General features: G+C 45.1%; 2 protein-coding genes across 2 annotated transcripts in view; one reads left to right on the top strand and one right to left on the bottom strand.

The window, feature by feature from the left end:
- GDAP1L1 (ganglioside induced differentiation associated protein 1 like 1) overlaps positions 1–8,864 on the top strand; it is a 35,607-nt gene extending 26,743 nt beyond the window's left edge. Inside the window, exon 6 of the mRNA XM_008172135.4 lies at positions 3,219–8,864. Coding sequence (XP_008170357.1) covers positions 3,219–3,562 — 344 coding nt within the window. The 3' untranslated portion in view covers positions 3,563–8,864. The remainder of the gene's footprint in view (positions 1–3,218) is intronic.
- Positions 8,865–14,297: 5,433 nt separating this feature from the next.
- FITM2 (fat storage inducing transmembrane protein 2) lies at positions 14,298–21,323 on the bottom strand. Its single transcript, XM_005304663.5, has 2 exons — positions 20,642–21,323; positions 14,298–18,968 (listed from the first exon to the last, which is right to left on the bottom strand). The coding sequence occupies exons 1-2, from the start codon at positions 20,812–20,814 to the stop codon at positions 18,353–18,355; spliced, it is 789 nt and encodes a 262-aa protein (XP_005304720.2). The 5' UTR covers positions 20,815–21,323; the 3' UTR covers positions 14,298–18,352.
- Positions 21,324–21,551: the final 228 nt, after the last annotated feature.

Raw genomic sequence — 21,551 nt, 5'->3', positions numbered from 1 at the left:
TAATACTCTCATTAACAGACACACTCATGCTTGGTACTAATTATGGTGCTCTCTGATGGGAGATTTCTGGGGCATGAAGCCAAGGGCCGCCGCTAATGTCACTCAAAGGCGCTTTGTTTCCTTCCCACTTAGACAGGGTTGGTTCCTATCTCCCGTTTCATAGTGGGGGCACCCAAACTTTATCCAATTGGTGCCAACGATTTGACAACGGTCCACAAGCTGCATTGCAGCGGCCCTTATCTTCAGTCCAGAGCTGCAGCCACTGAGGCTACAGGGCCCGAAGCGCAGCGTTCCAGCTACCCGGCTGCTTGGATCCAGATGGGGCTTCACGGGCTGGGACCTGCCACCCTTTGGTCTAGAACAAACTGGGCGATGCTTTCACACACTGGGCTTCGGCCACCCTGCTTTGTACTAGAGACGGACCGACGTTGTGAAAAACCTCAATCTGAACTTCCATGCTATCTGGGGTGTTCAGGTTTGGCCCATTATAGACATGGGCCTGAGTCTTGGGGTGAGATTGTCTACCCCATGGTGGCCTACAGTGCTGTAAACCCCCTTGTGCAAGTAGGCACCAGTGCTGACACCTGCTCTGTGTGTCTGCCAAGCCAACAAAAACCAGGCCTTGCAATTAACATTAGCTCCATTGCTGCAGCCTCTCAAAGCAGGTAGGCACCACTTGTTTGCAGCTCCCTGCCCAGGCAGTGCCATAAATTGTCTGTTTCTGCTCCACTCGCCTAATAATGAGCTTTCCAGAGCAGGGACTGTGTCTTCCCTACTCTCTGTAAAGTGCATGGACATTCAGACTGCTAGAGATTGGGTTAATAATGCAATAACTAACAGCAATAATAAATGACTAGTAAGGTTTGATTCAGTGCATGCTTGTTTTTACACTACCACAGAGGGGGCAGCATCTTCATCCCCAGATAGGGGAGCATACGCCAGTGGCGGGGGAGCTCACAAATCTCCCACCCCCACCCCCATCAGGGTATTGTTTTTCCCTTTCATGGTTGGAGCAAGGGGACAGATTTTCTCCAATGGCCCCGTTCAGGCTCAGGAAGGGTAAAGAAGGCAGAGATCAGGTTTCCTCTGAAGGGAAATACTAGGCTTCCCTTTGATCCACAGGCGCTCTCTCTCTGTTGTTAGCTCCAATGCTCTTAATTTGTTCGGAAGGTGGAATCGGGCTGAGAGTCGCTCTCATTTAAATGTTTACCACAGAATCACGACGGTGTAGGAATAATTCAGGACACAGTCCTAGCCTGGAGTGCTTGCAAGGTGGGGAAGAACAAGCTAGGATGGGGGTGTGGGGGGTGTTCATGCCAAAGTAGGTTTGTTTTCTGACAAACAGAACTGTTAGTTAATGAGCAGATTGGACTTCACCCCATGCCACTGCCCTACATGCTCTGCAGGAACCCAGAGCTCTAGGAGCACACCACTATCGCCCTGCAGGCCCCCAGATGCGGCCTATTCGGGGCTGGGTCTGCTCTTCTACTTAGCCTTTCCCTTTCTCCTATTGTCAGCCCTCTGGTACCTCCTCAGGTTAGTGAGGACATGTAGGGTTTGCGGTATTTCAGAGATGACTGAGGCAGGTTTTAGGATAATTTACTTATTTACCTAACAACAAGAAATAGCTTGCAAGTCAGCACAGCACAGATGCTGCTGTAATCTAGCCTGGCTTTATTCTCTTGTCTCCCTCTTCCTAAAAAAATCATCCCTGCATCTGTGTGCGAGTCCATAGGAAGTGTGGCCTAGCATCGTATCCTGCAGGGTGTGTGACAACTTTTAACCTCATAATAAAGCTCAACCTTTTATAGCAGAGGGTAGCTCCCCACATTACAGGCTAGGATCACTGGTTTGTCATCGCAGGTCTGTTCATGAGCACTCGTACCCTGCAAATCCTGGTTTGTTATTGTAGGATTGCTCTTAAGTGCTCTGCTACACACACTGGTGTATTATTGTAGAGAGGCTCCCTGGCTCTGTACTGCACCCAATGGTTTTTTATTGGAAGTGCCCCAGCACTCAGAAGCACTAGAGATTTTGCCTGTTAATTAATTTTAGAAAAATGTATGAAGAGCATTTAACTTCCAATCATTTGCTCCCAAGGGTCAAACAATAAAGCTTCCCACAGCTATAGAACATAGCAAGGGATTCAGAGCGTCTAAAAATCCTAAAGGGAGAGACAGAAACCCTGCCTAGACACCCCCCTTCCCTCAGCTCTAATCTTTGCTCCTCTGTGAGTTTATGTAACCGCACTCTTAAGGGAATCAGCTGCTGTTACTAATAAGGCTCACCTGCTACTCTGCCACTGGCCCTGCCAGTTAGCATGGTACAGGGATGGAAGGATGTTTGGGGAAGTGTTTTAACTCCCTTCTGGCCAGTGCTGATGCAGGAGTCCCTCCATCCCATCACAGACTCTCTTCGAGAGCATTTCTCCTGTGCTATTATCGCTGAGGGTAGCCAGTGACTGGGAGCCTTTAACCCTTTGGTATCTGTTCTCATAGCCCATGTCAGCATTAAATATTGCCTCCCCCTGAAATCTGGTTCCCCTCACAGAAGTGCTGATAAATCTGGTGTCTTGGAATAGAGTTTCCACCAGAGGTCATGAGTTTAAAGAGGCAGCAGGAAAAGCTAGAGGTGCTGGATCAGCAGCTACGCTGAGCCCCACACTCTGTAAGAAATGTCTTGGATTCCCAAGTAGCTCTAAGGTCACTAATATAGAAAATGGGGAACGGTACTGGCCATGACCCTGGGGCCTCCTTCATTTGTGAAACATCACACTATGTTCAACCAGCAGCCAAGGACAAAGGTAATTGCTGTCCCTGAGTGCATAGGACAGCTGTTCATTTGGAGTTGGGACACTTACTAGGTCCCACTGAAGCCAAAGCGTGTTTTGACACTCACCTCACTGGAAGCAGGATAAGGAACCACCATCTATAACGAGCCCCCAGAGAAGGTTCACGAGTAGTTCTAAATTCAGCAAGTTCTCACAGCCCTGCTTTTTAAGATTCCCTGGGGCCCAGTTCAACTCCTAATAAACTCATTAGAGAAGATCGGCTTCTTAATGAACTCTAACTCTGCAGCGGTACTTCAAGCCTAATCCAAAACCTGCTGGAGTCAATGGAAAGCCTCCTCATTGCCTTCAGTAGGCTTTGGACCAGGCCCCAATTTTCCAGACAGCAGCTTGTTCTCATCTTGTCTGTTTTTGTGGCTTAATTCTCCAGGGCAGAAGTGCGAACTCTGGCTCTGCGGATGCGTCTTTACCTTGGCCGACATCCTACTGGGAGCCACCCTGCACCGCCTCAAGTTTCTAGGACTGTCTAAGAAATACTGGGAAGATGGCAGCAGACCCAACCTACAGTCCTTCTTTGACAGGATACAAAAACGCTTTGCCTTCAGGAAAGTTTTGGGAGACATACACACCACCCTTCTCTCAGCCGTGGTACCCAATGCCTTCAGGCTTGTCAAACGGAAACCCCCCTCCTTCTTTGGAGCCTCCTTCCTTATGGGATCTCTGGGGGGAATGGGATATTTCGCTTATTGGTATTTAAAGAAAAAATACATCTAATGCTGGTTGTTTGGTGTGTAGTTTGGTGTCTCTGTGCTGTGTGAAATCACAATGAATCCTCAGTAACTGTAATGAAATTTGAAACAAGGTATGAATAATTATATTGTTGATGTAACATTCCATAGTTAGAAGTAGAAACTTATACTGCAAGGAAATAAGACACAAAAATAAGTCAACTTATAAATGGCTTTTTTTAGGTTTAAGTATTAAACGGTAGCGACCGGTGAGTGTCACACTCGGGCACTTACTGGGCTTACACACCTGTCATGGAGTGAAACTGCCTCCAGAGCAGGCAAATTCCGGTGGAAGAGAGATGGCAACCCCGGAAAATTTTCAAAACCCCAGGTTAAACTATGGGATTTGGATACTCTGTGCTGTACCTTTATGTTTTCAAAATGTACATTGGCCGCATCACACATTTCACAGGTGCAAGTAGAGGGGCCGTTCTTCTTCTAGAAACTGTTACACTCTTGTGATCTGGGGTCTTTCCTGGAAGCAGAGAGGACACAGCCAGTTGGGGGGTATAGTAGCCGTTCAAGATCAAGGTGGAGTTGAATGATTTAATTATCAATTTTTTTAATTATTTCCATTAAATCAAATATTTTTAATGAGCTTCTCTTAGAATGTATCCACCTTCTACGCCTGCTTTTTTTTTAAATGTTTAACGTGTGTCTTTTACTAAGAGCCACATTTATTTCTCAGTGATATCATTTTGACTTCCAGACTGAATTCTGTCTGACACAGATTTTTTTTTAGCCTTGCAGCTCTTTGCCTTGAATTTCCTTTCTGGATTTGCAAAACATCTTTCACCGACTGAGCTTCTTGGGACTCTGAAAAATGCAAGCGTTCTCAGAACTTTTCTGCACTTGCCTGAAGACGCTTTTGTTTTCTCTTCTGTTAGGGGCTCTTCTCAGTAATTTTCTCCCTGTGTATTTTCTTAGAGACACTTTGCACAGAATCACGTTTATCACTTTCTTGTGCCTTTTGCATGTTGGAAAGAATAATGGGTGTCACTGCTACTGATGCTTAGAAAACTACGAGATCCAGAATAAACCAGATGGGAGGCGTAACTGCTTTACATTTCTAAATGTGTTTAACATCAGTTGACTCTTATTTCAAAGTGGGTCGGTATTTGGAGGGATTGTCAGATGGTTTGTGCTGTTTCCTTGCACAGTAAGGATTGATATAAAGCCCAAATGGAAGCAATATAACCTCCCTTTCAATCAAATCTTTCTAGCGAGATCTAAGCCTGTTAGAATTTCCTCTACCTAGTTTTCAGAGCTCCAAGTGATCACTGGCAAATAGCACTGCATCTCTAGATTTGGTAGCTAACAATGAACGCTGCACAAGTGCTAGGAATCACATTGTGCCTCGCCTCTGGTACAAAGTGGCAAAAGTAGTTTCTTTATGCATTTGTGAGACGTAGGATTTCACAGCAACGTCAGTGGTTCCCCGCCCTGCGAGTCATGAAATCATGAAAAATTCACCAGAAACAACATGAGGGACCAATGTGTACATTTTTGGACAAATGTGCAGGCAAAAATGCACAAACTTCCTCTGTATTTTCACGATCAGTTACACATACAGTTGAGCATGCAGTCACTCGGTTTGAGTGTGCAATCATTTGCACATAGATGAGGTACTCAATTCATGCACACATTTTTCCTAGACGTTAGACCCATATTTTTCAAAATGTGTGTGTATGCATGCATTGCTCTATTGGTACATGCAAAACGTGCCTCCATTGGTACATGCAAAACCCTCATACCAGCATTTGTACATGCAACTTGGGCAACTGTACATGTCTATTTACATGACCAAATGGGTGTAATGTTTTATGGGTAAACTCATTCCTACAAATATTGTTGGTGTATTTGTGGAAACTTGGTGGTAATTTGGCCCGAAGTATCCAGTATAGGAGACACTGAATTTGGTACATTTTAAGGAGGGCAGGAGACAGAAGAGTCTCCCAATTTCCTCCCCTTGTTTAAAAGCTTGAAAGGAAATGGCTAATGTAGGAACACGTGGTTGCCACACTAGAGCAGGCCAATGGTCCATGTAAAGCAGTGATTCTCAACCTTTCCAGACTACTGTACCTCTTTCAGGAGTCTGATTTGTCTTGCGTACCCCCAAGTTCCACCTCACTTAAAAACTACTTGCTTACAAAATCAGACATATAAATACAGAAGTGTCATAGCACACTATCACTGAAAAATTGCTGACTGTCTCATTTTACCATATAATTATAAACTAAATCCAGCTGGAATACAAATATTGTACTTACATTTCATTGTATAGAATATAGAGCGGTATAAACAAGTCATTTTCTGCCTGAAATGTTAGTTTGTACTGCCTTCGCTAGTGCTTTTTATGTAGCTTAATGCACTGCTGGAGGCACCTAGGTACTACGGTGATGATCACAGTGAAAGAAACTCTCTGGACTCGAATAGAAACATACCCGACAGTGAGCACTAACTGATAATGCTTACCAGAGGGGTCCTCTTCTGAGATTTTTATGTCGATTAAATAAACAATTCAGAAAAGGTGGAAGAGGCAAACAACCCCGGCATGTTCCCAGTGTCAGTAAGTCTGGTTTCCCTAGTAATTCACTCAGCAGTGAAATCAGCTGGAGACTCTGGCTAAAGTAAGCACTCCAGGGAAAGACAGTGAGAGTAAAAAATGGCAATCAGAGGGACTTTTGGGGAGAGTAGGTGGATAGCAAAGGCACTGCCACAATGAACCACTGGATGAGCATTACCATTCCAACCAACCTATATTAATGCACATACTTCATTATGGTGCAGTCCTGCTACGGTTAGAAGCTGTTAGGATCAAATGTAATCCCAGATCCACATGAGTTGGCCTTTATCTGCAAGCCTCTTCTATTCACTCAGGTGACGAATGGTTCTCTCCCTATCACTGTAACCTTAACGTGGAACCAGGCAACAGCTGCAACAGAACCCTCCTAGACAAGGGTTTCCCCGCCTGAGGTGCTCTCGATAGGCAGAACTAGTGACCAGCTGCAGATGTGGCACCCCAGCCCTTAGGGCTAGATGGGGACTTCAGGCACAGCCCTGAACAAGAGGTGGCGCATAAGTTGCAACACCACATGATTGCTGCTGGGCGACGTGCCTGAGACCGAGTAAATTCCCATTTTGCTTCTGGGCATAGTAATTGACAGCTGTACTACCCATCAGTAGTTGCTGCCCCTCCACCCCCCCATACTGACTTAGCTACATAGGCCGGTAAGCAGGGGATGGGGGTTCATGCCAAGGATCTGCCCATTCCCTGCCCCGGCCCATTTACAGGCTCGTGGGAGGGAGTAAGCAGGCAAGTAGCCCCACTTACTCCTTTGAACTAAGGCCTCCATAAGGGTGTAAGGAGAATTCTTCCCTTATACAGGGGTGTAGTTTGAGCCACAATCTAGCCCTATGTGTTTTAACTTTCATTTTAAAAGGGCCTCAACCTGGCTTTCGATTTTGCTCCTCCTGCAGTTTTCCCCCGGATATATTTTCAGCTTTTAAAAGTCTAACTCCCTGATTTGTGGATGCAATCAAGTTTTTAGACATCTAAGTGCCTTTACATTTTTCTTTGCGCTCCAATCCTGAACCTGCAATTATTTGGGGACAGAAAATCAGAGGCCACTTTCAAAACTTTTGGTCTTTTAGTATTTATCAGAGATCTGTGTTTTCTGTGGCAATGAGTGAGCTGTGGATACATTGTGTCCTTTGGGTAATCAAGACTTTAACTTTCAGCTGGAGATTCCAAACAATTTCTTCTCTATTCCCAGCTATTGTTCCAGTTAAAATGGCTCCCAAAACAAAGGTTTTTAAATCTCTTTTTTTCTGTGGGTTTTGTTTGAAAGCTTCAATAATGAAAAATGTAAGTGTACGTCATTTTATCTGCCAATTGATCTTGTCCTGTCACACCTTACTAGTCTCCTTCATTTTTCAAGTCAGAGGGGAAACTCCCCCCCCAGAAATGGTGCATTCAAGAATAAAACTGATCAGATGATGAGGGGAGCGAGAACATGATATAGCGCCTTTCCTTTCTAGGTTGCCAATAAGAGCCAAGCCCAGGTTCGCAGTGTTCAAAGAACAGCTGGTGACTGTTTTGTGACTCGTGAAATTAGTGGCAGGATCATAGTCTGTTTCTGACAAGTGTCCACATGACACAATTGTTGGCAGCCTGAACAACTCGGGTACGGAGTGCAGGGCCATGGAGCTAGATTTATCCTCTCAGATTGCTCATCTAAGGGCGGGATTGGTCAAGGTCCATAGATGGGGCAGAGTGGGGGAAGCTTGCACTGGCACTGCACGTGTTGTGCCTGTTTGAGACTAAATAGATACGTGACTTCGCATCCAGGACATCAATCAAAAGAGGGGGGAAAATCATAGCAAATGTTAGTGGTTGTAAAACATGAGTCATGTTTTAAACTTATGCCAAAAGAAACTCTACAGCATTGGTCAACACCATCAAGAGTTAAGCCAAACCAATCTGAGTTACTCCAAAATCCTGTTTTAGGACACAACAATAATGCACCAAATTTATCAGCTATTACTAATGGCCTTTAGATATTGATAAGTCACTGAATGAATAATCCAAGGAGAAGGAAACTGCTCTATCAGAAATTAAATAACCCAGTTTTGCATCTGCAGGTATTCATAGGATAGTGGCGAATAAAGTTCTGACCCAACATTGAAGTCAATGACAAAGCTTTCATTGACTCAATGGGGCAGAATCAAGCCCTATGGTCCCAATTCAGCAAACCAGTGCTTCTGTTATCCAACAAAGAACTTAATCACATGCTTAACTTCAAGCACATGCTTAACTCTCATTGGCTTTAATGGGGTGTAAACATATGCATAAGCACTTGTGTGAACAGGGTTAGACCTCAGCATGTGCTGAAGGGTTTAGCTGAATTGGGGCCTAAACGACCAAGAACTAGGGAATCCAGACCAACCCATTTCCAGTACTGAATATAACTAATGCCAGGTTTTTAGCTGGTTGAGGCCAAAAATGATGGATCTTTTGTTCAATCTGAAATAAATACATTAAACCCATGAGTGCATTTCACATCCTTTGTTCTTGCGTTGGTTTTCTAGCATGTCCAAGTGACTTTACGTTTTGCTATTACATTGCCCTTTATTGTACAGGGACATTTACAAGAGTTTCCCATGCTTCACTATGAGAAATTACACTATATGAACAGTCTGTCATGTTTTTTAAAATGACTTGTATATTGGAAATATTATAATCTTGTTTTAAGAAAATAAAATAGATGGGTAATTGGTTCATCACAGATTTATTGGTGTAGATTTCTTTACCACTTACTGCACTTAGCAAGAATGCCAGGGAACTCAATCTGTAGCAACCAGGGAAAGCGGAAGTGAATGGAAGCTACCGCCCGGAACTTGTCTGTATACTGAGTCTAGCATTTTAGGTACACATAGCTTTGGTTGTAGCTCTCAAACACTCTAAAATGGATTGCTTTGCCTTCCCGTTCACCTTAACACTGACCAATTCTTGTTTCCTAGACAGCAGCTTCAATATAAACAATAAACTAGTCTCTGAACTACTTCTCTGTTCATGTTTTGGCTGAGAATGAAATGCTCCTGCATTTGTCAGAATAGCAAAAACTCATGGTTTAGTGTATGAGGAGGGGAAGTGGGTTCTGTTCCTGGCCCTGGGAGACCTTTGGCAAGTCATTTTACTCCTCCATGCCTCCGTTTACCCATCTGTAGCTTGGGGAGAAGAACTCTCAGCTACCTCACAGGGGTGTAGGGACTGTACAAATAATGTAATTTATTGGGTAGGAAGTGCCACATAGTTTCAAGAAAAACTTGTTCCTTTGGCCCAGTGGGCTGCACCAAGGGCCAAATCCTCCCTTGAGGTAACCTCTGAAATCAATTGTAGTAATATCAGGGATACAATTGCCCCAAAGATTCAGCTCTGTCTTCAGAACCCAGGGCCATACACTGGTGTGATCAGCCATCTTGGATAAAGTCACATGAATAAGGGAAGATGACGTGTAGCTTGATGAATGAAGAGTTAAATCACTTTCAGGATTTCAACATAGAGAAAAGCGCTAGGTTTACAGGTGAGACTAAGAAAGCCGCCTGCGAATGAGAGATGGGATCATCCTGAGTGCCCCCCAAAGACCCATCATGCTTCCCAGGACATAAGATCAAAGCTCAACAGTATTATTTACCCAGGCCCAGGTGACATATATAATGGGAAGTGAGTATGTGAGTAAAGACAGGTACTATGCTTGATCTTAGCTCACAGAGAGCGGTTTCACATGCAGATACAGCCCATTGACTGTAGCAGCAGCTATAGCCTTGCATGATCCCTTACATGGGCTTTTGCCAGTGGATCCATGCACAATAGTTCGTAGACCCACTGGCTACATGCCCACTCCTCCCCTGGCCTGCTCACACACGCCAGTTCCTTGGCATGATTCTGCACCCCTTATCTGCCAGGAGCAGGTATCCTTGGTGCTGCCTCACCACAGGGGACTGGACTAAATGATCCTTTGTGGTCCCTTTCAGCCCTACATTTCTATGATTCCATGCCAGACTCAAAAAGGCCTGATGCCCAAAATATATTTAGTTTAAAAGGTGAGCCTGTTGTGAACTGCTAGTGCCACTTGGCACCACAGACACTAGAGAGAAAAGTCCCTTCACTGCCCAGCCATCTAATCTATATCCTGCTGCCCCAGTCCTTTAACTAGCGCAGGACTATTCCCTACAGTTTATTCTCCAGTCCTTCACACACCATACGGGACAGTCAGCTGTGGTATTCTTCTGTCCTGCTCTTTATTAATGTTGTTCCTAACAGTTGTATGAGATCGTACTGGGACCCATGTCAAGATCTACACAGAGCTTCACAGCATTGTGTCTCTCCTAAGACAGGTGATTTCAAACACCGCTTTGAGAAACCAGGGAGCAGAGACTAGCTCACTCCAGAAACAGGTAACATTTTTGGAGGTGTCATCCCAACTCCATGTGTATAAGTCCCCACCTCTAGGAGAACACACCCTTAGCCTGTACCACTGGCAGAATGAAAACACTTAAGCTTGAATAAGAAGCGATTTTGGAGGTGATCTAGTGTCTGCAGATTTGTTCCCTGGTAGCTACCGCTTTGCCAATTATTCCCCTTTCCTCACTGGATAGTAGAAAGAGCTACCAAGACAATAACAGGCAGATTTTACCTGAGTGACAATCGGTATGTTTAAACAAATGATTTCATAGGCATTCTATGGTGCTCACCAGCTCATCTTTAATGGATTTATCCTCACAATACTCCTGTGACGCGGGGAAATATTGTCATCCCCAGTTTGATGGATGACAAACACAAAGAGTGATATTCTGATTCTAGTGAATGAAGCCAATGGGAATTTTGCCATTGCTTGCAATAGGGCCAGAACTTCACCCTAACTGACTTGCCTAAAATCAGTTGGGAAATCTGTGACAGAGCCAGGAACCGAAGCCAGATCTCCCGAGGCTCGAGCCAGTGCCTTAAATCTAAGACCAGCCTTCTTGTCTGTTGCAATAAAAGGAAACTGTCACACATAACTTGTGCTAATATTTCAAACTCTTTGAATCTGTTCACAATAACCAGATAATATTTTGCAATATATCAAGTTACTAACCTTTACAAAAGTACCAGCAGGGAGGATCCTTGCCCCCAAAACACTCACACACACCCCCAACACCATTTGAATTACACCTCTACCCCGATATAACGTGACCCGATATAACACAAATTTGGATATAAGCAGTAAAGCAGTGCTCCGGGGGGGAGGAGGGGGCGGCGTTGTGCACTCCGGTTGATCAAAGCAAGTTCGATCTAACGCAGTTTCACCTATAACGCGGTACGATTTTTTGGCTCCCGAGGATAGCATTATATCGAGGTAGAGGTGTACCTATAAACTTAAAAATGAAATCACTTTGATAAAAAAAAAAAATAGCATTCCACACTGCTCCACAAACCAAACCAGAAATAACAGGCTCTGACCACAGGCTGCTGGGAGCCTGGAATGCAGGAGTCTTTGAAGAGCCACTGTCTATAAATACAAACTACAACTAAACTACTAACAAATGTGAAACATGAAGAAACAACAGGTGCTTGTTTCTGTGATCTATAAATAGAGACCATCCCAAAATGTGGAAGCTGCACTTTGAGGATCACTCCAAAGTAACACAGTGCATGATACTATTGCAGGTGAAACAAGACCCCAAATTTGGGGTCAGAGCCTGGGTCCAAGGGGAAATGAGCTGATTTGAAAACAAGGCTGGAGAAACAAAAAGACAGCAAGTTTCAGGGATTCAGTCTTACTTCTTTCTAAGATGAATCTGGTGCAGAGCTCAGTCGAGCCCCAGCCCAGGAAGGCAAGTTCCAAAGCACTGTCCTTTCTATAGTTCCAGGGTTTCCCTCTTTAAGGATGCAGCTAACCCCAGACACATCCCATACATTCCAAGCCATGGTCTGCTGATCCCATCACAGGCACCCTTATATCACCTGCACGTCTCATAAATGTATTCTCCCTCTTTAAAGGCAGGAATACTTCAGGGGAAGGCTGTATAGACATGTAGCAGCATGAGGTTCAGGTAGGTTTGACTTCAACATGACAAACATTATGGAATAGGGATTAAATCCATAGCTGGTGTAAACGGTCATTGCTCCACTGAATTCCACAGAACGATGACAGTTTACCCCAGCTAAGAATCTGCCCTCTGAGCTCTAAAATTCATTACATTGTAGGACATGATTTGAAACACCACCCTCCTACTCATGCAGAGATACACCTAGATTAGACATCAATAGAGGGCCTTAGAAATATGATAGATCAATTAGATTGTTATTCACATTTACCTTCTCTTGTTTAACAGTTCAAGGCTCTTTCCAGACATCAGAGAGGTAGACAGTACAAGTGGTCTCTCACCTCATATTATGGCTCAATATACATAGGGTTGCAGTGAGCCTTAACATTACATGTTTTTCTGTATATTTTTTATCCTGGATATTCAATTCTCCCTGTTCCCCAACTTTTATCCCATTGTATCCTTGTTGTGTTCAGTTTTAGCTCCAAAACATCCTTCCTGCGTCTAAGCAGCAACTAAATTTCCTGCTAAGCCTACCACCAATGCCCCTCTTTATGCCAGCTACTACAGTGTACAGTGCCCATTGTCCAAGATAACCAGAGCGTCAGCCTCATCTAGTCCACTGAGAGTCACTAGGTTTACCAATGAGTACAGGGATCAACCTAACAGAACATGCAGCTGTGCAGGTGCACTGGAACTATTTGTATTGTGGGGGTGTTGAGAGCCACTGAACCAAACTGTAAACCCTATATATTATGGAAACCACTTTAAGCTAGGGGTGCGGTAGCACCACCAGCACCTGTAGTTTCAGGACCTATGCAGCTGTGTGACCACGATACTGGGCCATCTGCAAGTGACAGTCACTCTTTCTGCCAGGAATCCAGTGCATCCGTGGTACAGCTCTGCATAGTGCAGAATAGACCTATGGAATATCAGTACATTTCCATCCCATGCTAGCCCTGGGGTATTTTAGTCTAACTTTACAATTGGTGCCTCAGCTGTTCATAAGGAGTATTGTCATCATAGTTCAGAGCTGCAAATGCTAACAATCTTCCACCTGATAGGCTGACAAAATGCTTTAAAAATATGCTGAACAGAAAAAAACCCCTTTATTAATAAATGGAGCTCTAAGCGCTCAGGAGAAGCTATAAAAAGAGGAAGAGGTGTGTGAGTGAACACAGACTGACTAAGTAACCGATGCCAAAGAATTGGGGAAAAAAGATGATCTCAGACAAGAACACCATCACCTTCTGCTGCACAGTCACTGAAAATGCTCACGCCCAACTGGTTTTTAACAGGAAAGGCCTAGATTTTTCAGAAAAGTTGGATGCACCATCACAGCACCTAGTTTGCCCATAAAAATGCACCCGGGGTCACAATCTGGCATCACCCTGAATTGTAATGCAGATGAATTACACCAGAGGTACGATTCTGTTATCACAAGCTCACTCCAGAAATAGAGGTTGACTCAAAATGTTAGGCAGTTTAGGAGGGGAGGTGTCCTGACTGCACTACTCATACACAGACATCACTAAAAGGTTTTACGGTTGTGGTATTAATAAATGGTCAGATCAAAAGTATGGTCTAAACCCCCGTGTGCGAGGCCAGAGAGCAAAGTTTAATTCAGGGGGAAAAAAAATGAGACTTAGGGGAGAAAAGAGAAAGCATCAAAACCCAGGTAGTTTCAGTTTTGTTTAAAACCTGACCTTTCGCCCGATTCTTATGAAAGACCTAAACTCTCCTCTGCCCCATGCTAGGATTCTGTTCTTACCCATTATGATGTAAATAGATAAAATATGTTCTAGGAAATGGAAATATGAAGTTTAAAAAGATTTGGGATTAATTTAATTTCCTATTTTGCTATTTCTCTTGTCCTTCCGTTCCTTAACAGGCCCTTGGCTAGGTGACAGCTCTGAGATCTGGAATGCCCAAAAATCCAAAGTTATTCCTTTTAATGGCATCACTATATAGAACCCCCCAAATAAGCCACAACCTTAAATATACAGAGTGAGGAATAAGCAAAAAGCTACTTTTGAAAATGTATTTTGTTGACTTTATTTGTGTATTGTAGTGGGATGATGATAAGCAAAATTCCCTAAATAATTCCAAAGACACAGGGGACACAATACTGAATGTAGGCAAGAGACTTTAATTCAGGAAGTCAAACAAGGCTGTTATAAGTTATAATTTCATGATTACAATTGCTTCATATCACCATCGACTACAAGATTCGAATATTGTCCTCTCAAATACTTTTTCCAGGTTTTAGTTTTTAAAACGCAGGCAAATTCCAAATATATTTCCAGCAAGTTCAAGGAAAAGATCTGTCCACTTGGCAACAATCCACATCAAATCCAGCTGTTTAGAGTGGAGGTTTCTTCTCTGCTGCAAATTTACCCCTGATGTGGAGGGACTGGATTTTCATTCCAGTGGTAACTATAAACTAAATAAATAAAGAGAAAAAATACGTGGACAGAAGATTTTCTGCCGTTGAATTCCACAGACAGCTATTAGATTAACACTGAAAATGAAAAGGACGGGATCATCTGCCTGTGGTATGATCAAAAGGCACAAAAGAAAAGTTCCAATGTCTGAACACAGCAAGTGAACTCTTCGAGTCAACGGTAAACGTGTGGCCTCTGTACTGAGGCTGGCCACCTACCCGCGAGATTTCCAAACACATTAGGAATGAAATCCAGGCCCCACAGTGGGAGTTTTGACTTCAACGGGGCCAAGTTTTCACTCTAGGTGCACAAAGTGCAGGTGTATTACTAAGATAGTTTGCTCAAATGGGTATTTATGTGTAGACAATTACACAATCAGTCTGCACAGTGGACACACGTTAGAACGCTCATTTTGCTCATACATTTTCATACCTCGTATTTTTGAAAATTTGGGCCCTACTGACGTGTCCAAAAACTATTGGAATTCTCAATGACAAATTTAAAAGTCTTATCCTGCAATACTTGATCACCAGAGTAATCCTTACTCATGCAAGTAGTCCCATTAACTACATGGGCACAAGTAGCAGCAGTGGGCCCTTAATTTATCTTTAGAGGCTCCAGAAACTGAACCTCAACCACACAACCCCTTGTAAGTCCCCTAGATGAATTTGATCAGTTACATTTGTCTAACATACTAGCATTGAGGTTACAGGAAAGTTTCAAGCATTTCCATATCCTATGCTATTAATTTTAATAGTAATAATAATAATAATAAACAGTTACTATGACACACTGGTTAGGTGAATGGAAGTATTTGTAAACACAGATTGCACAAAAATAGTGTTTTCCAGAGGGGAAGCTAACTTTAACTTAAGCTTTAAAAGCCTGTCAGTTTAACGGCATAGTTTTTAATAATACTGGGGTTCTATTCAGGCCTTATCTACATGGGAACATTGCACCGCATAATTTAAACAGATATAGTAAAACTGATATAACCCATTTGTGGCCTTTCATGTCAGTATAAAGGAATATAAAATCAATATAAATATTAGTTCAGGAAAGAACAGGATCTTGGGGTGTGTCTGCCCAGGACTCTGGGCTTTTAGCAGTTTTGTTTAAATCTACTGGGAACAGGTTTAGGCTAACCCAAAATAAGAGAGTGTCCACACAGGATTTCACATTAGTTTAACTATATCGGTTTAAATACTGATTTAAGTTAAACTGATGCAACTTTGTCATGTAGACAAGGCAACCGATAAAGCAGCTGAAAGGTGGTTTGACACAACGGATATGTCTACAATTTGAACTGGAGGTGTAATTTCCAGCTTGAAGAGATATATCTGCATTATCTCGGATTGATCTAGTACACTAAAAATAGCGTGTAGCCGCAGCAGCATGTTGAGCTAGCCACCTGAGTATGTATGAGTCTTGGACAGGATCGTACTCAGGGTTGCTGCCACCTCCCACCACCGTGCCGACACTTCTTTTTTTAGTGTGATAGCTTGAACAGAGCTATTGCAGGTATGTCTCCTGGAGCTGGACATTACACCTCTGGCTCCAAGCGTAGACATACCCAAAGAACAACCCAGAATTCAAAGCTGACTCTCATCAGACAGCCTGATCCTGAGATCTGCTTTGTGCCTTCTGGGAGCTCCCGAGTACCCTCAACCATCACTTGATTCAAAGGGAACAGAGGGACGTCAGCATTTCAGAGGATCAGGCCCCAAATGAGAAATGAACCTGTTTGTATGTGCAGGACTGTCTCTCTCTCTGGCTAGGAAAGAAGTATTAAGGTGGCAAAATGAACACATTAAGATCAGGGTATGGAACCCCTTGTCCTAAAGGCAGCAAAACACTTAACTCAGGGCATGTCTTCACTACCCGCCGGATCGGCGGGTAGCAATTGATCTATTGGGGATCGACTTACCGAATAGTGAAGATGCGATAAAATCGATCCCCGATGGCTCCGCCATCAACTCCGGAAATCCACCACGGCAAGAGGCGGAAGCGGAGTCGACAGCGGCACAGCAGCGGTCGACTCGCCGCCGTCCTCACAGCCAGGTAAGTCGACCTAAAATACGCAACTTCAGCTACGCTATTCACGTAGCTAAAGTTGCGTATCTTAGGTCGACCCCCCCCCCCCCCGTAGTGTAGACCTAGCCTCAGAATCAAGTAACGTTGAAAATTAGGTCCATTACTGTGCTATTAGAACTAGCTACAGTTTAGCAGACATACAGATGAGCTACGAAAAGCTTTTGATAGACTGCTGGACTCACTACTACTGCTGTAAAACTGATTTTGGTTCGTCTACCCTGACATGAATAAGCCTTTTGTAAAACAAGATAAAACTTTTTTAAACTAAAAATTATGCTAAATGTCCATCTCACATGAAGGACAGAACAGAGACGTCCCAATCTGTACATCATAATAGGGTTTGACTGGCTACCACTTTTTGCCACAGCTTAGTATGCAATTAAAATAGCTTATTGATGCCAACAAAAAGGTAAGAATAAATATTTCTTTAAGCATATTGCTATAGTACCCTTGGCAAACACTGTATTACATACAATCCCCAATAAACAGAATGATTCAAGATATAGTGGGTCCAGTCAGTGCACTTGTTACATGAGGCCAGAAATCCGCAGGGCGTCTGAAAGGTACACATCAAACAGAGCTTTTTTATTGCAAATACAAAATTTGCAACTTATAACATCTGAAGAAAAAAATCTTTTAAATCATTAACATTTTTGTACAAGCCAATTAACAGAGAATTGGGAGGAGTCGTCTTATTATTACATTTTAACAAAACATACCACCTTGCTATTTTTACAATTAGTGTTAAGAATAAAGGGACAAATCGATTTTTTAAAAATCAACTGAAGCAATAAAACTTATTTTTTAGGAATTCATTTTCAAAGATTGAGAGTAGCAGTCAATTTAAAGCTATGACCCAACATTAGACTCTGGGACTCAAAAAACAAAGTCTCTCTTCTCGTTGCTGAATATACAGATGGCCAATTAAGATTTATGGGATGTGAAAGTATTTAACAGTCTGAGAATGTGAGGCTTCACAACCCAGCTCCATTCTGCTTTAATAAGTGCATTTTGATTGCCAATTAAAAGTCTGTTGCAATAGTTAGCACCATTACACTGCCCCAGGCACATTTGTAAAGTTTACAACTAGTGTTCAAAAAGTCAGACTTAAAACCTAGCACAAGATTTGGACCATATGAAATATTTTATCTTAAAAAAAGATGGGGGTGGGGAAGAGAACGATGAATTTCAGATCAGTGAAAGGTGTTGGTTTGACAGCCCTAAAGACTGAAGACCTCTGTCAATCCTGGATCCTCTGTTTATCGACAGAACAGGTAGAGAGAGCACAGGCAGCAGTGCAGGCTTTCCTTACAGCACCTCGCCAATGGGCCTCAAGCTTGCCCCAGCAAGACCCACAGGAAGGGAGAAGATAATTCAGTCTCCAGGTGGGATCCAACCCTTGGCCTCTCTGCTCAGATTTCAGTTAGGTGGCCAATTATACCCAATCACGGTAGGCAGTTCTGTGATATCAACATTTGCTCACCAGGAACCGTATCATAGCCACAAGCCAGGCATCAGACTGTAAAGACTATTGGCCTTTCTTCCCATCCCCTTAAATATGCTCTTTACTATTAAAAAAAAAAAAAAGTAGCATTGGACAAACTAATATTCCTGTATTTAAAACAAAATCTGAAACACAGAAACTTTTATCTGCTACAATTAAGCTTCTTTGAACTCAAGCTAGTGTTTTGGGGAGGAAGTCCAGGAGAAAAGGATTTCAAGTACCAGAACCTGTATGTTCCATACCAGGCTGATAGACCCACTAGGGTGCCAAACAATTTTTGGGAGAAGTCATGGAAATATAGAGCAGTGCAAAAAAACATCCAGACCCAGATCAGGGTGAGAAAGCTCAAGGCAACGAACAGGGCATTGACCACTGCATGTACTCGTGGGCTCCGATCGGTGTTCAGGACACGCAACACAGCCATCTCCTCCACAATCATCAGGGCACAGTAGGTTAGGAGGAAGGAGTGCCCTGAGATGTCGAAGCCGTGCCAGAAGCCACCACCCTGGCGGCACTGCCACTTGCTGAGGTGCTCCTGGAACAGCACATCAAGTGCTGGCGATTTGTAGCAGCTGCCAGTGAAATCCTCTATGTGCAAGAAGAGACTAGTGCAGACATACCAGGCCACGGTGCCCACCAGCAGGGTGCTGATACGCCGCAGCGTCCCCAGGACGTTTCGGCTGAGACGGTAGTTGGTGATGGCAATGAAGGGTAGCAGCAGCCAGAACGTCCAGGCCCAGGCCAATTTGACAAAATAGCTGCCAGGGAGAAGTCAAAGGAAACGTATAAGTATATTAGCCTTCAAGTCAGCACGGAAGGGGTAGGGATTAGGGGTGTACATGGAAGAGGTTTCTAAATTACATCATTCACAGCTATTTACTTTGGTTATTTACATAGCACCCAACACCACAGCATCTAATCGAGAACCCTAGAGAACGGGGGTTCTTAAGCTTTCAAGTGACAGCCAAATAGACTGTCTTGTGGACACATCCCTCCCCCTTCATGACCGTCTGGACCAGCTCCCCTGCCCTCCAATCCACAACGGATTTACATCCCCAAGGCAACTACAACTGCTAACGTGAAAAAGTAATATCAATAACCTGGGGGCTAGAAGGGGGGGGGGTGTTGCACACTCTGCTGCTCCTATAGGCTCCACTCATTTGCATACACCAGGGGCTCTTTGCATCCTTCCATTGTCCCGTACAAGTTCCCTGTGGGCCACCCTCCCAACTCCAGGGATTCTCTGCAACCTCCCCCCCATGCTCACGTTGGGGATTCTGTGTGCCTCCCACTCCTCACCTCCCCACCCCCCAGGGTTTGTGTGATCCTCCATTCCCCCCAAACCGAGAGCTCTGTTTACTGTCCCTTCCCTTCATCCCAGGGGCTGCCCATTATCATTATTTCACTTCTTTCTGTCTGGAGAAAAATCATGCGGGGTGTCAACACATTAAACTATTGATGAACAGGGATGAGACAAGGGGTATTGTTATGCTGGAAGGTATTAATTGTTGCCATCAACCAGTTCTTTGATCTACTGACAATTGCAGAGATACTTGAAAATATGGCAGGGGCTTCAAGTGTCCTCCATTTTTCCAACATTCAGAAGTTATTGCATTATATAACTAAACAGACAAATGCCATCAAACTGAATGTAAGACCTTGCAAGCTTAGCCAAATATTTAATGTGTTTTAGGAGCTAGAAGAAAGAAGGAGAGTCAGCACCATCTGATCTAATCGCTCTAAAATCCTGTCCCCAAGTCTCCCTGCCAATTTCTGGGGCTTTACAACTATGTTTTTCTATTTAAAAAATATGTCTCCCTGTTTCTGAGTGGAAGATCCAAACAGACAAAACTGATTTACTATACAGGAGAAAGACTAACAGAGCGACAATGACGGCACACAAAAGGCTGCCAGATGCACAATGTAAAAGGGAAAAACGCAGAACTATTTTCTCTCTCATCTCTGTCTTTTGCCGGAACCTCAGGGATCTCGGGAACACTCGCAGGTACAGCACAAGCAGGCTGATGCATGATTGTTAGGTTCACAGGTCCCTTTAATGCTGTTGCTCACAGACGGCCGGTGCTGGCTGGCTCCCTGCATAGGGCTCCCCGGCCCCTCTGTGTCCTACAAGCAACCAGGCCCAATAGGATGACAGTGTTATGCGTGTCCGGACTCTCTAGTATCCTTCTGCAGCCCTGCATGAAAGGAGGCACGTTTGCACTGCTGGTGGGCCAGCTTGTGCTCCTTCACAACAGTGCCTGCTGGGGCCACTTGGATCAGGGCTCAACCAGCCCCCGCTGTCCCCCCGAGCCATACACCACCCAGCAGGGTCACTCATACCCCCAGCACTGTCCTCCAGGCCACCTTCCCCCACCTGTACACACCCCAGCAGGCGCAGGCCCCGCCCCCTCCCCGTAGCCCCGCCCCTCACATGTTGAGCAGGTTGCGCTTGCTGCTCATGTAGGAGTCGGGCAGCGGCCCCAGCGCCTTCAGGAGGGAGCCGCCCAGCATGAGGCCCAGCAGGCCCCAGGGCAGCCATAGCCGCATCGAGCTCCGCACCAGGGCGGTGCGCAGGGGCCGGGCGCAGCGATCCAGCGGCTCCATCGCGAGTACGCTCACTCCCAGCGCAGCGACAGCCGGACGAGATGATCACACTGCCCCGGCGGCGCCCGCCTGCCTCTCCCGGTCGCCGTACTGCGTCACCGCGCGTGCGTACGTGCGTCACGACGCCCCGCTCCCACTGGAGTCCAGGGTACAAGGGCGCCGGCGCCATCTAGCGGCCGCCGAGGGAGCTCAAGTCGCTTCTTACGGAGCCGCTTGTTTGCGAAAGGCGGAGTCGAGTATTTATCTCGGGAGACTGGACAGCTTTGCCAGGCACCGCCGCGGCCGGGCTGTGCCCGCCCCGTGCAGGACTGGGGCGAGGAGCCGCGCCGGGGCGAGTCTCTGGGGTTTCCCCCTCCGTGACCGGCTCCCATCGATAGGCTTCAGAGTGAACAGGCCGGGCTCTGGGGGGCGGCTGGCGGGGCCGCGTGTCCCGTCCCTCAGGCCCAGGGAGGCGTCGTTATCTTCATCACAAGGCAGATTGGGCTGCAGGAGGCGGCTACCAGAGCCAAGCAGTGGCTGGGCCCCACCCAGCACGGCACGGCCACCCTGCGGCTCTAGCCAGGGCACTCCCACCCAACCGCCAGGGGAGCCCGGCCCTCGGGCACCTTCCAGAGGCTCCAGCACAAACACAGCCCCCTCTCCAGCTGGGGGCGAGTAAGTCACTGCAATGCCGGGGGGCAAAGGCTCTGGGCAGCACCGCGGGCAGAGCAGAGCGGTAGCATTTACCTCAGGAATGA

Source organism: Chrysemys picta, chromosome 13 (genome assembly GCF_011386835.1).
Source record: "Chrysemys picta bellii isolate R12L10 chromosome 13, ASM1138683v2, whole genome shotgun sequence".
Classification (NCBI taxonomy): domain Eukaryota; kingdom Metazoa; phylum Chordata; order Testudines; family Emydidae; genus Chrysemys; species Chrysemys picta.
The sequence above is the reverse complement of the archived record's forward strand: the minus strand, read 5'-3'. Positions and strand labels throughout refer to the sequence as shown.

What these genes read in the sequence shown, in the direction of transcription:
- FITM2 (XM_005304663.5), bottom strand. Translation starts at nt 20,814, where the DNA reads ATGGAGCCGCTGGATCGCTGCGCCCGGCCCCTGCGCACCGCCCTGGTG. An exon ending in AAGCGCAACCTGCTCAACAT is followed by an intron (nt 18,969 to 20,641) that starts GTGAGGGGCGGG and finishes TCTCCCTGGCAG; the next exon opens with CTATTTTGTCAAATTGGCCT.